Source organism: Carcharhinus amblyrhynchos, chromosome 22 (assembly GCF_965287045.1).
Source record: "Carcharhinus amblyrhynchos chromosome 22, sCarAmb.v2.hapA, whole genome shotgun sequence".
NCBI classification, from domain to species: domain Eukaryota; kingdom Metazoa; phylum Chordata; class Chondrichthyes; order Carcharhiniformes; family Carcharhinidae; genus Carcharhinus; species Carcharhinus amblyrhynchos.
The window spans coordinates 11920359-11934174 of record NC_137345.1 but is presented as its reverse complement, the minus strand read 5'-3'; the positions used below and the strand labels follow the sequence as shown (position 1 = coordinate 11934174).

At 44.5% G+C, this 13816-nt stretch overlaps 1 protein-coding gene across 2 annotated transcripts in view; it reads left to right on the top strand.

Annotated features, from left to right (window-relative positions):
- The window catches only part of LOC145356901 (solute carrier family 41 member 1-like), a 66789-nt gene that overhangs the window by 34816 nt on the left and 18157 nt on the right, over positions 1–13816 (top strand). For both annotated transcript variants that reach the window (XM_080209889.1, XM_080209890.1), the window contains 2 exons: positions 2664–2771; positions 11855–11926. In XM_080209889.1, coding sequence (XP_080066015.1) covers positions 2664–2771; positions 11855–11926 — 180 coding nt within the window. The remainder of the gene's footprint in view (positions 1–2663; positions 2772–11854; positions 11927–13816) is intronic.

The following is a 13816-nucleotide window of genomic DNA, read 5'->3' as shown; positions in this document are numbered from 1 at the left end:
CCCGCCCTTTAACCAAAGATTAATGCTGAAACTTTCTTGGCTGCATTTGATTTATAGCCAGTGAAATGTAATGAGAGACATGTGGATGGCCCGTATGGATATTTCCAAACAGCTGTTAGATCCCTTGCGTTCAAATTTATTCCTTAAATAGGATGTCCCACTCTGCATGGCATGTTTTGTGTTGTGCAGACGCAGGGTGACATTCCAAACCATCCAGTTTTACCTTGCGTACCTAGAAAATTACATCCAAAGATACAAGGAAGCAGAGTGTGCATTCCCGGTACTGCTGGAAGCTCTTTGTACTACAAAAGAAAATGACCTGTTCTGCGTGCCGCAGGTGCAGCGTGACATTCCAAACCATCCAGTTTAACTTGCTTACCTTGTGCACTTAGATATATAATTGTTTGGCTCTCTTGAATATTTCAGTGGATAGGAAGTAGGAACATCTGTGCTGGATTTTCAATCTCGCTGGTTCTCAGGTTGGGCGGTTAGGTCCATATGTAGGTGTGGGCATGTAGGGTGTTGGAAGTTCTTTTTTTTTTCAGGATTGCAATTTTGGAATAGAGACAGTGCGGCAAAGTAGGGCAGGAAATTCTCTGTCACTGATTCAGATAGGTCGCTGTTGTTTTGCTGGAAACATGGCTAAAGCTCTGTTTGAGTGTGTGAATGGAACTCCTGCTGTACTTCTATTAAGGGTTGGGGGTGGAATGAGAGCAGCTCCAAGGCATTCTCCACCCGTGCAGTCAGACCACAAATGTCGGTGAAGAGGGAAAGTCGAGTGATACAGCTTTTTGTTTGAGGAATTATCCAGTTTTCAGATAGCTGAAATTGAGACACTGTACCTGTCCCAGTATTTGGCATGTCTAGGTTGCCAAGACATGCAAGTTCAAGACAAGCCCATTCACTTCCGGAGCAAGAGTTGAGCTGCAAAAGTGAATGGGCTGGAGGGAGTATTGGGGTGCAGGGGCAGGAATGTCAGGATTTGCATTTACTATCACTGGAACATCTCAAAGCTTTACAGCTAATAAATTATTTTTGGAGTGTAGTCACTCTTGTGATAGGAATTGCAGCCAACCCCTGCAAGCAACATGATCATGGACAGATATCTGTTTTCATTTTGCAATGTTAATTAAGGGGTAGCTATTGGCCAGGACACCAGGGGTAACTCCTCGCTCTTTTTTGAAATAGTGCCATGGGATCTTTTAAAGTTGGTTTATTAGTGTCACAAGTAGGCTTATACTGCAATGAAGTTACTGAAAGTATCCCCTAGTCGCCACATTCCGGCGCCTGTTCCGGTAGAGTGAGGGAGAATTTAGTACAGCCAGTGCATCTAACGAGCACATCTTTTGGGTTGTGGAAGGAAACTGGAGCAGCCAGAGGAAACCCACGCAGATATGAGGAGAACGTGCAAACACCACACACAGTGATCTAAGTCAGGTCGTTGAACTGGGTCCCTGGCGCTGTGAGGCAGCAGCGCTAACCACTGCCACCGTGCCTGAGCAGCTAGACAGGACCTCCCTTTAACGTCCTGTGCGAAACACTGCACTTCTGACAGTGCCAGTTTTGACTTTTGTGTTCAATTCCTGGAGTGGGAATTGAACCTTGAGCCTTGCGAATCCAAGGCAGTAGCGCTTCCAACTGAGCCACCAGTGATCTAACTTGGATGAGGGAGTACAATGAGAATGATCAAAGCCAGCTAGGGAAGCAATTTGGGCCACCTCTGCTCTGCTCATTCATCCAGAATGACCCTGAAATTGAACTTATTGTAACATCCATTGTGTGCTTTTTTTAACACGACTCCTGTGCATAGCAAATATCTTGCTTTCAGCTGGTGTTACCAATGAGAGCAGCATTTTGTATTGACCTGCTATTTTTTTTCCTCATTGAAGAGGACATGTCACGATGATGGGTATCTGACAGTGTGGGGGGGAATGTAATGTCATATCTTGCTGACAGTAATTTACACTTGTGGAGAAAGACCAAGACTAGAGGTCATCAGAGTTACATAATCACCAAGAAACCAAAAGTTAAAGTTCATTTATTAGTCACAAGTAAGGCTTACATTAACACTGCAATGAAGTTACTGTGAAATTCCCCTGGTCGCCACACTGCGGCACCTGTTCGGGTCAATGCATCTAACCAGCATGTCTGGGAGGAAATAGAAGCAGCCAGAGGAAGCCCACGCAGACAAGGGGAGAACATGCAGACTTCACACGGACAGTGATCCAAGCCGGGAATCGAACCCTGGTCCCTGGGATTGTGAGACAGCAGTGCTAACCACTGTGCTGCCTGACCATGGAATTCCAAAGAAAGTTCTTTGCCGAGAGTAGTGAGAACGTGGAACTCACTACCACAGGGAGTGGTTGAGATGAATAGCCTACGTGCACCAAAGGGGATGCCAGTTCAGTTGAAGGAGCAGGAAATAGAGGGTTATGCTGATTATTGGGGTGGGCTGGGAGAAGGTTTCGTTGGTCAGTAGAAGCTGTGAATAAACTCGCTGGGCCAAATGACCCATTTCAGAATTGTATTTTCTGTGTAATATAGCGGAGTGGCCTAAGCTGGTCTTTGGGAGAGGTTACCATAATATCGCCATTGATGTTTGCTAACCCTTTGTTTAATGACATCCTGTCACACGAGTGTGTTTATTCCTTTTTCTCCTGCAGCACTGGAATGTGTTTAAAGAGGTGACGGAGGTTTTCATTCTCGTCCCTGCTTTGCTTGGTCTGAAGGGCAACTTGGAAATGACCCTTGCCTCCAGGCTCTCTACTGCGGTGAGTACATTGACCTGAAGAGCAACGTGTTTCTTGTTTGTCTTCAGCGAGCTGCACAGCTTCAACCTTATACAGGGAGGGGGGAAGGAAGGTCATTCAGTGGCTTTTTGATATACTTCGTAGAAATCAATACATTTCCTTCAGTAGCTCTACCTGTTCACATCTGTGATCGCTTGTTAACTATTTTGCCAGGTTCTTCTGACTGAGGTGGTGGGGATGGGGAGTTTAGGGGTACAATTCTGGGTTAAGGTGCCAAGTTGTTTATACGTAGTGTGGAATTCAACCATGTCCTTAATAATGATTTGAAGTTATTTTCATTCCTCTCTCTCCTCCTGACTAAAATGAAGATCAAATTTGTCATTCGCGTTTATTGAAGAGTACGTTGCAACTGAGAGCAGACCAATTTTGTATTTGTGGTTAAATCTGGATTCCCCACTCAAAGTATCCTTCTTCTTTTTCTGAAATAACTAACAAGGAAACACTGAGTTGGTTGTCTCAGTGTCATCAATCCAAATCCAAAACAAAGTGATCGCTTTTCAAAGAGTCACAACTGGTTGGGAGAGATGGTGGCGCAGTGGTAATGTCACTACTAATCCAGAGGGCCAGGCTAATGCTCTGGGTACATGGGTTCCAATCCCACCAAGGCAGCTGGTGAAATTTAAATAGAACTAATAAAAATCTGAACTTGAAAGCTCGTCTCAGTAATGGTGACCCATTAAGTTGCCATCAGTTTTTGTAAAAACACTCTGTCTACACGTCCTGCTGCCCCTGAAAAGCAGCCAGCATAATTAAAAACCCGACATACCTAGGACCTACTCTCTTTTCTACCACTAAGCTAGTCCCAATTTCCCGCGTTTGGCCCATATCCTTCTATACCCATCTTACCCATGCAGCTGACTAACTGCTTTTTAAAAGACAGAATTGTACCCGCCTCTACCATTACCTCTGGCAGCTTGTTCCAGACCTCAAAACCCAATTAAAGCATGTAATCACTCAAAATGCTCAAACTGTGAAATAGGAGCTTTTCACGTGCATTTTGTGATAATTAGTTCCGTCTGAATATGTCTTAATCCTCAGAGGAATTTGGGTTACCCACATCAATCAGTTAAATAACATTTCTTTAATTTTATGTGCTCTGGTAACTTTCAAACCTTGTTCATTGTGATGGGGTAAACATGTGCTTTGTAATGGGATTTAAGTCTGTATATTTTGTCGGTTCCCGTCATGAGTCAGTTTCTCACAGTACTAAAAAAAATCGTTCTTTTCATTTTTTTTTATTTTCCATTATTGTCACAAGTAGGCTTACATCAACACTGCACTGAAGTTACTGTGTAAATCCCCTCTACCTTCTGATGATGCTGGTTTGTGTTGTGGAACGTTCCATTGATTTAAAGCAGTGCTTTAATAACCCAATTACCCTCTTTCCTCAGATGGGACATAATGGTTAACATAGGCAACACATCAGATACTTACACCAACCTGCACACAGACAAATTCCATTTGGGTTAATTGACAGCAGAAAAGCCTGTGAATGCTGGCTGACTACCCCACCTCCAATCTCAACCTAGTGATACTGTACCAAAGTACAAATACCCCACATGCCACCCTGCAAGTTGGGTTGATTGGCCATGCTGCATTGACCCTAATATCAGGGGATTAACAGGGTAAATATGTGGGGCTCTGGGAACAGGGCCTGGGTGGGATTGTGGTCAGTGAAGACTCGATGGTGGCCTCCTGTCCTGTAGGGTTTCTATGAATTAAAATCGACTAACTCGGGGCACATGTCACAGGTACCTTTACCTGCTAGGTATTCACTCCATTTTTCTTGTACTTTGCAGCACGTAATTATATTTTTGAACTGTTAGGTTATTTTTAAGATGCAGAGAAGTAGCATCAACTGTTGATGCATTTATTGTGCAGCTTGGCGAGACTATAACCAAGCAGAAGGTTGTTTTGGCATTTAATGTACTTAATACCTGGCCATCTTCCTGTGGGCATTATAAAATTTGTGATTCACTTTTACTTTGCCTCACACCTCGCGAGCGCCAGCAAAAGAAATTCTTGTGAGTGCATAAATAGTGTGTTCATTATTGCCATGAGAGAAAGCAAGCATTCAGTCACCTTGTGAGAAGATTGGTCTGTGCATTGTCTGAAGCACAACTTGATAAAATTTGGAGCTGTGCCGAATACTATCAGTATTGATGGCCTTGGTTCAGTGTCTGACTTTGTTCCATGTCAAAACAACCTGAAAAGCCACATCAGGACTATAGTTTGCTCATGGCAAATATAAATGCGCGATCATATTGATTTGGAGAAGTTGTCACAGGCTTCTTTAAGGAAGGAAAGAAGACTTGTATTTATATAGACTATGCACAGATTTCATAGAATCCTTAAGAGAAAAGGAGGCCACTCGCACTGTTGTGTCTGCACAGACTCTCTGAGGGGGCACCTTACCCAGGCCCTATCCCCATAACTCCCCGTATTTACCCCACTAATCCCCCTTACCTACACATCTTGGGACACTATAGGGCAATTTAGTATGGTCACTTCATTTAACCTGCGCGTCTTTGGACTGTGGGAGGAAACCGGAGCAACCGGAGGAAACCCATGCAGTCACTGTGAGACTGTCTACACGGACAGTCACCCAAGGCTGGAATCGAACCCAGGTCCCTGGCACTGAGAGACAGCAGTGCTAACCACTATGCCACTGTGTTACGAGCGACTAGAAGTTCCACGTACAATTGCATCCATAACGTGGCACTTAACTAACAAGGATGACTCAATGGATAGAACCTTCCAAACCCACGACCACTACCATCTAGAAGAAGGGCAGCAGATATATGGGAACATCACCAGTTGCAAGTTCCCCTCCAAACCACCAACTATCCTGACTTGGAAACACATTGCCATTCTCTCATTATTGCTAGGTCAAAATCCTGGAGCTCCCTCCTTCAGTAGCATTGTGGGTGTACCTGGACCACAGGGACTGCAGAGGCAACTCCTTACCACCTTATGTGCAATTAGGGATGGGCAATAAATGCTGGCCTAGCCATCGGAGGCTGCATCCCTCGAATGAATAAAAAATAATATTTAACAAGGACAGCCCGATGAGATTGCACATGTGAGAGAAAAAGTTGCATCTGGTTGTTAGATTTTGGATCTAAATTTCCTGCCAAGAGGAGTAGATTTAATTTTCAGCTGAAAGACAATGCTCAGTGTAGCTTTTCCCTGTGTGGCAATGTTAAGAACTATAATCTCCCAACCAGGGTTTGATCCTACATGCTGGTTCAGCCACATGAGCACCATTATATTTATGCAAGGCTTAATTAACTTCTGATCACTGGTGAGGTATTTTTGTAACATTCCTGGTACGTTTTTTGGAAAATTGCTTGTTTTAATAAGAATCTTCGATGCTGATTGAGAATCCCGGATGATTTTGAAGATTAAAATTGGCATTTTTAGCTCATACACTTCTAGAAACAGTTGAATTTGAAGTCAGTGGAACAGAAGAGGAGCCATTTTCTATAACTGGCTCCCAACCCCACTTGGAAAGTTGAAAATTATCCCATGTGTTTTAGTGTCAACTCAGTTGAGTGGTAACCTTCTCCCGTTGTCAGAAGGTTATGAGTTCAAACCCTACTTAACCATTTTTTTAGTTTATTTATTAGTGTTATAGTAGGCTTACATTAACACTGCAATGAAGTTACTGTGAAAAGCCCCTCGTCACCATGCTCCAGCATCTATTCGGGTACACAGAGGGAGAATTTAGTATGGCCAATGCTCCTAACGCGCACATCTTTCGGACTGGGAGGAAACTGGAGCACCCGAAGAAACCTGTGCAGACTCCACACGCAGACAGACCCAAGCCAGGAATTGAACCCAAGTCCCTAGTGCTGTAAGGCAGCAGTGCTAACCACTGTGCCACCGTGCTGCCTTTACATTAGAACCCCCCCCAGTGTCGAAAGAAGCCATTCAGCCCACCGAGTCTGCACAGACTCTCCAAAAGAGCATCCCACCTAGGCTCTGCCCTATCACCACGACCCCATGCGTTTACCATGGCTAATCCACCTAACCACATCTTTGGGGAGTGGCAGAAAACCAGAGGAAACCCATGCAGAACGTGCAAACTCCACACAGACAGTGACCCGAGGCCGGATTTGAACGCGGGTCTTGGCACTGTGAGGTAGCAGTGCTAACCACTGTGCCGCCCATGAAAGGAGTTCATAATCCAGACTGATACTGATGAGCAAAACTATGACCCTCCAATTTGGGACTTGCTAAATACTGTTTGATTTTGTGAAATTAGTTATTATACCACGTGAATAATTTGAACATATAAAATAAATAATTGTAGTAAGGAAATGTCAACAGACTTCTCCATCTGCAGTCTTAACTGGAAAAACTCATATGAGCTGAGAAGCACGAGGAAACATTAGCGTTTAGTAAACATAGAGTATTGATCTCAGCTGCAATTAACAGGCTCAGTTGTGTTTTCTTTTCATTGTGTTTTGTGGCCAATCGTTTTGATTACATTTGATTTTACACATTTGAATTGTCTTTAAAACACACATTATTCATTCCCACCAGCAAGGGTTAAATTAATACTCAAGTTTAAAGATAGTGCATCCCCGGTTAATAACTGTCACTTCTGATTTTGTCAGTAGGCTTTAATTTCAAGAGAACTTTTCCTTGTTGATCAATATCAACACTATAAATGCAATGGGCGTGTTTGCTTTGCTCTATTGTAAAGAGGCACCTGAAGGAGGTCTTGTGGCGCAGTGAGCAGAGCTCCTGCCTCCCAAGCCAGAGCCTGATGAACATGAAGAAGGTGCATTCATAACGCAACTGAGCAGTTTGAGTCACGACCTGCAAATCCATCTCATACACACCAGGCGGTAAGAGTGGGTGAGACTTCTGGTATCCATGTGTTGGAAAGAAAGTTGAGGCCTCTACCATCACTATCCCTAGCTCCAGGCTACAACGTGTGTGTAAAAAGTGCAAGCCCCCAAAATTCTGATGGACTTCATCCTACAGTGACATGCTGGTTAGGTGCATTGGCCATGCTAAGTTCTCCCTCAGTGTACCCAAACAGGCACCAGAGTGTGGTGACTAGGGGATTCTCACAGTAACTTCATTGCAGTGTTAATGTAAGCCCACTTGTGATAAATAAAATATAAACTAAACCAAAAGAAGTGGCTGCTGAAATGGTGCTTTCGTGTGTTTTATTTTTCCAAAATTCTCTGGATTCTGGAAAGGTCCCATCGAGTTGTAAAATAACGAATGTGACTCCTCTATTCAAGATAGGAGGGAGACAGAAAGCAGGAATCTACAGGCCAGTTAGCTGGATGAAGAACAATCATGTCACTCGGAGGCTGGTGAATCTTTGCTTCTCGGACGTTTGGCTAAGATCAAGCCCTAAGTAGGGGTGTAATGCCAGCTTGGATTTTGTTTGTCTCTCTTGTGGGGACCATGGATTGGATTCCATTGGCATTTGAATTTGGCTTTTGGAGGAAGCAAGGAGTGGATTTGGATCTAACCAGGTTCAGTCTGAGGATTGGCTATATAACTTTAAGGGTGGAATAAAAACAATTTTTAAAAAGCTGGTGAATCTTTGAAACTTGCTGCCCCAGAGAGCTCTGGAAACAGAATCGTTAAGTACATCCAAGATAGAAGTCAACAAACGTCTGGATATTAATGATTCCTGGGAAAGCGTGGGCAAGTGACATTGAGGTCGATGATCAGCAATGGTCTTGGTGAATGGCAGAGCAGACTTGATGGGCTGAATGGCCTATTCCAGCTCCTAAGAACCTAAAACAAAATTCACTGACAACGTTTTTTGACAACTTGCTGATTTGGCATGAAGCATTTAGGAAGCTCCTTTTGAAGTTCCTAAATGGAGAGTTGTGCGCACAGGGTCTCATTAACATTTTCAAACTCCCTTTATGTTGGTTTTTGGTTGCTGACTCTGGTAATAACTGTTCTCGAGTAGTCAGCAGTTTTGCCAAAGTAAACTCAACTGTATTTTGTTAAGAGCAGTGGTCAGCAAGACCTTCCTACTTGTCAAATGTCACAGCCACGTGTACACATGTAGAGGCCCCACAGTGCCAGTCGTTTACAGAAAACCTGGTGGTGCATAACAAATGGAAAAGGATACAGAATCAGCCCTACCAAGTCACGGTACAGTGTAAAAACAGCTGGTTTCGCACGACAGCCCTTTTGGCTTTTAGCCTTTTCTACCTTTCAACCTTGCCCTATGACCCTTGAACGTACGGCTTGGTTTCTCGATGGGCAAAGGTTTTGGGGGCAGAGAGCAGCAAATGCACTTGGCGTTTTACTTTGGAGTGTGGTTAGCATTAATGCCTCACGGCGCCAGGGACCTGGGTTCAATTCTCAACCTCGGGTGACTTTCTGTGTGGAGTTTACACGTTCTCCACGTGCCTGCGTGGGTTTCCTCAGGGTCCTCCCACAGTCCACAGATGTGTGGATTTGGTTGATTGGCCATGCTAAATTGCCTCAATGTCAGGGGAATTAGCAGGGTAAATATGTGGGATTATAAGAATGGGGCCTGGATGTGATTTTCTTTTCAGTGCAATCTTGATGGGTCAAGTGGCCTCCTTCTGCACTCTAGGGGATTCTCTGATATTGAACCTTATCTTGAGGCATCATTCGTAGTCTGGTACAGGTTCACTATCCTACATCAAGCAGGGCGATTGGGATTGTTTGCTTTTGTGTGGAAGGTAAACATTGACATGGACTGTTTTCCGTTGTTTGTTTCTGTGTCTTTCCACAAGTACACGTGTAATTCTTGCAGCTCATTAGGCTGGGAAGTCACAAAGCAGCTGCACCTGGAGCACTGCATGTTACGAGCCACTGCTGGGACTGTCGGCTCCTTGATCTAGGCTGTGGTTCTGTTTACTTCTCCTGATCCACATCACTCCTTTGACAGTTTGCAGAGAGCATTGTCGGTTCTTGTGTGCTGAGTGCTGCTAAAATTAATCCAAGCATCCCACTGCTGGATAATCTTTTTGAATTAATAATGAACCTTGGGTGGAAACATCTGCTAGGAAGTTCAAAGAACATGTTAATTATGTCTTCACTTATAATTCTCATAAATGTCTAGATACTTGGAAGTGGAAACTATTGGGGCGGCACGGCTGCCTCACAGTGCCGGGGACCTGGGTTCGATTCCCAGCTTGGATCACCGTCTGTGCGGAGTCTGCACGTTCTCCCTCATGTCTGAGTGGGTTTTCTCCGGGTGCTCCGGTTTCCTCCCACAGTCCGAAAGACAAGCTGGTTAGGTGGATTGGCCATACTAAAGTCTCCCTCAGTGTACCCAAACAGGCGCCGGACTGGGGGATTTTCACAGTAGCTTTTTTTTTAAGTTATATCCAATCAGAGTCCCTACCAGCGTGACATTACCGATCCAAGCTGACAAGACAGGTTGCCCTTGGAAGTCTTGGGCTTGATCTACATGATCCAAGCTGATTGGAGCAGGCATTGCAACCCCTCCAGTGCTTGGTCTCATTTGCATCTTAGCCAAAAGGCCAAGATGCCGTTTTAAAAAATTTGCTTCAAATGAAGCCTCGGTGTAACCTCACTGAATTTTATCAAGTGCAAGATCAAAACCTACACTTGATCTCAGCCAAAAGGCCAGGACGATTTTCAGAATAACTTCATTGCAGCGTTAATGTAAGCCTATTTGAGACTGTAATAATTAAACTCCCCCTCCCCTTTTAAGATGCTCCTTAAAAATTTCCAGTTCGTCTAAACTTTTGGTCACCTATTCTGATAGTTCCTCATGAGATTCTGTGTCAAGTTTTGTTTGATAAGGCTCCTGTGATCAGCATTAGGATGTCTCAGTGTGTGAAAGGTGCTATATAAATGCGTTGTTTTTATGGGGGAAGGGAGTGGATAAAACAATTTGTTAAACATTATTTCTGTTTCCATCTCAACGGCACCAAAAAGAAATTCCTGTCTTGGGAAATTTCTGAAGGATGGTTACTCGATTCTCATCCTGAATTGAATTCTGACATTTTATCGTTTCTGTTTTATCTCCTTTGAAAATTACATGAGAATAGCTGAAGAATTAGCGTATTTTCTTAAAAAAAAAGAAGAAAATTGAATACAAAGACTGTTTGTCTTGGTGGGTGGCTCGGTGGCACAGTGGCTGGGCTGGCACTGTGGTTAGCACAGCTGCCTTGCATTGCTTGTGACCCAGGTTCGATTCCTGGATCGGGTCACTGTGTGGAATCTGCATGTCCCTCCCTGTGCCTGCGTGGGTTTCCTCCACGCGCTCCAGTTTCCTCCCACAGCCCAAAAGATGTGCAGGTTAGGTGGATGTGTTAGTGGGGGCGGCACGGTAGCACAGTGGTTAGCACTGCTGCTTCACAGCTCCAAGGACCTGGGTTTGATTCCCGGCTCGGGTCACTGTCTGTGTGGAGTTTGCACACTCTCCTCGTGTCTGCATGGGTTTCCTCCGGGTGCTCCGGTGTCCTCCCACAGTCCAAAGACGTGCGGGTTAGGTTGATTGGCCATGCTAAGAAATTGCCCCTTAGTGTCCAGGGATGCGTAGGTTAGAGGGATTAGTGGGTAAAATATGTAGGGATATGGGGGTAGGGCCTGGGTGGGATTGTGTTTGGCGCAGACTCGATGGGCCAAAGGGCCTCTTTCTGCACTGTAGGGTTCTATGATTCTATGGATTGGCCATTGCTAAATTTGCCCTTTATGCCCGGGGGACTAGTTAGGGTAAATGCATGGGGTTACGGGGATAGGGCCTGGGTGGGATTGTGGTCGGTGCAGACTCGATGGGCAGAATGGCTTCCTTCTGTACTGTAGGATTCTACGACTTTACTGTTTATCCTGGGAAATGAAGAAAGACAATTGTCACAGGAAATGCTGAGAGCTCTTTCATGATGCTGTTTGGTATTTGCCTTACAGTGCAAGATAAAAATTTAGCTGACCAACAAATCAGTTTATTTATTGTGCTCGGAAGCAATTGCGAAAAATACTGATATGAGGTCTTGTTGTGCTATCCTCTGACCTGTTTCTACATGTTTTATTTTCTGTTGTTTGTCCTTTCGCAGGCTAACATTGGCCAGATGGATTCAGCTGCAGAGCAATGGACGATGATCACAGGGAATCTGGCACTGATTCAGGTGTGTACACACGTGGGGCTTTATAGCCATTACTGCACCAATGGGTTAATGTTGTTGGCAAACATTGGGAAGGTGATGTGACTCTTTTATTAAAAACTTGAGTTTGCTTCTGGACTGTTGGGTTAGGTTTTGGGGGGGGCGGGGGTGGTGGAGGGGGATGTGTTGGGCGATGGAGGGGGTAGTGAACTCTCCCATTCAGATGTACAAGGTGTGTGGTCATTTCTTAAATACTGAGCTCCCTCTCTGCTGCCCTAACGATGTGTCTCAACATGACCCTCACAAAAGTGCTTTCTCATTGCTTCTCTTGTCAGATTCCTTTTCCCACGAGCACAATGGAAGCGCATGAAAGTTCTGAATCTGATCAGAGGATAATTTTGTTTTTAGGAGGCCATTCGGCCCATCAGGTTTGCGCCAACTCTGTGAAAGATCATCTTACCCAGGCCTATCTCCTCCCTGCCCTATCCCTGTAACCCCTGCATATTTACCATGCTTCTTCCACCCAACCTGCACTTCTTTGGACACGAAGAGATAATTTAGTGTGGCCAGTCCACCTAACCTCATAGAATCCCTATCGTGCAGAGGGAGGCCATTCGGCCCATTGTGGTTGGTGCAGACTCAATGTCACCCAGGCCGTATCCCCACAACCCCAAATATTTACCCTTCTAATCCCCTGACACCGGGGCCAGTTTAGCATGGCCAGTGCACCTAACCCACACATCTTCGGTCTGTAGGAGAAAGCCGGAGCACCCGGAGGAAACTCGCACAGACACGGGGAGAATGTCTGTGTGGAGTTTGCACGGTCACCCAAGGCCTGAATTCAACCCAAGTCCCAGGCGCTGTAAAATGCTAACTGCTGTGCCATTCATTACAATGGACATGTTTTGTGCCGTTGTAGAATTATTGCACTTTAAACATTGAATTTAAGCGGTATTTGTAATGACGACCCTGCAGGTGGTCCAAGTGTTTGGGGTTTATTTGATTTTGTTTCTACCATTTTCATTTTACACTCCTCGTTGATGCTCAGGTATGTTTCCAGGGCAGTGGTTGTGCTGTAGCGCCTATTGCAGAGTATGAGCCTCGATAGAGCGGGTGGTAATTGCTTCCACCTCATCCAGCCAGACCCCTTCTCTCTGACTGAAGCTGGAGATGTTAGGGTGGTGGTCTAACAGCAACCCAGCTAAGATTAAGTGCGCTCAGATCAAGGATTGAATTTGTTTATTGTACCACACCAGGCGGTGCATTTACGCACCGTGCCAACATCAAGCGTTCTGCTTCCAGTGTATTTTCAGCCATGATAATTGATTCGACAATGTGGAATGGAACCATTACTAGGAATTTAGTGAGAAATGTTTTGCAGTTGATCTACTGAGAATTCTCATATATAAATTATTTTATGTAATAGTTGTAATACATTTTTTGCATTGTTAAATATAAGGTTTAGGTTTTCAAAAGAAGACACTGATGTTAAATAGGCATTGTCCTTGGAATGTTGTGCAGGTGAGGGAGGTAGTTTTAAGTAAGGTTCATCTATCTAAATGCATGGAATGCAGTGAATTAAGGGAATCTGGGGCTCAGCGACACTTAATTCACATGTAGGCTCAACTTTCAGTAAGATGATAAAAGGTGTGGATAAAGTAGACATGGAGTGTATGCTTCATCTGATGGGGCATTCTAGGACAAGAGGTCGTAACCTTAGGGTAAGGAGTAGCAAGTTTAAATCAGAGTTGAGGAAAAACTACTTCCCCCAAAGGGTTGAGAATCTGTGGAATTCGCTATCCCAAAGTGCAGTGGATGCTGGGACAGTGAGTAAATTTAAGGAGGAGTTGGACAGATTTTTAATTGGTAATGGGTTGAAAGGTTATGGGGAGAAGGCAGGAAAATGGGGATGAG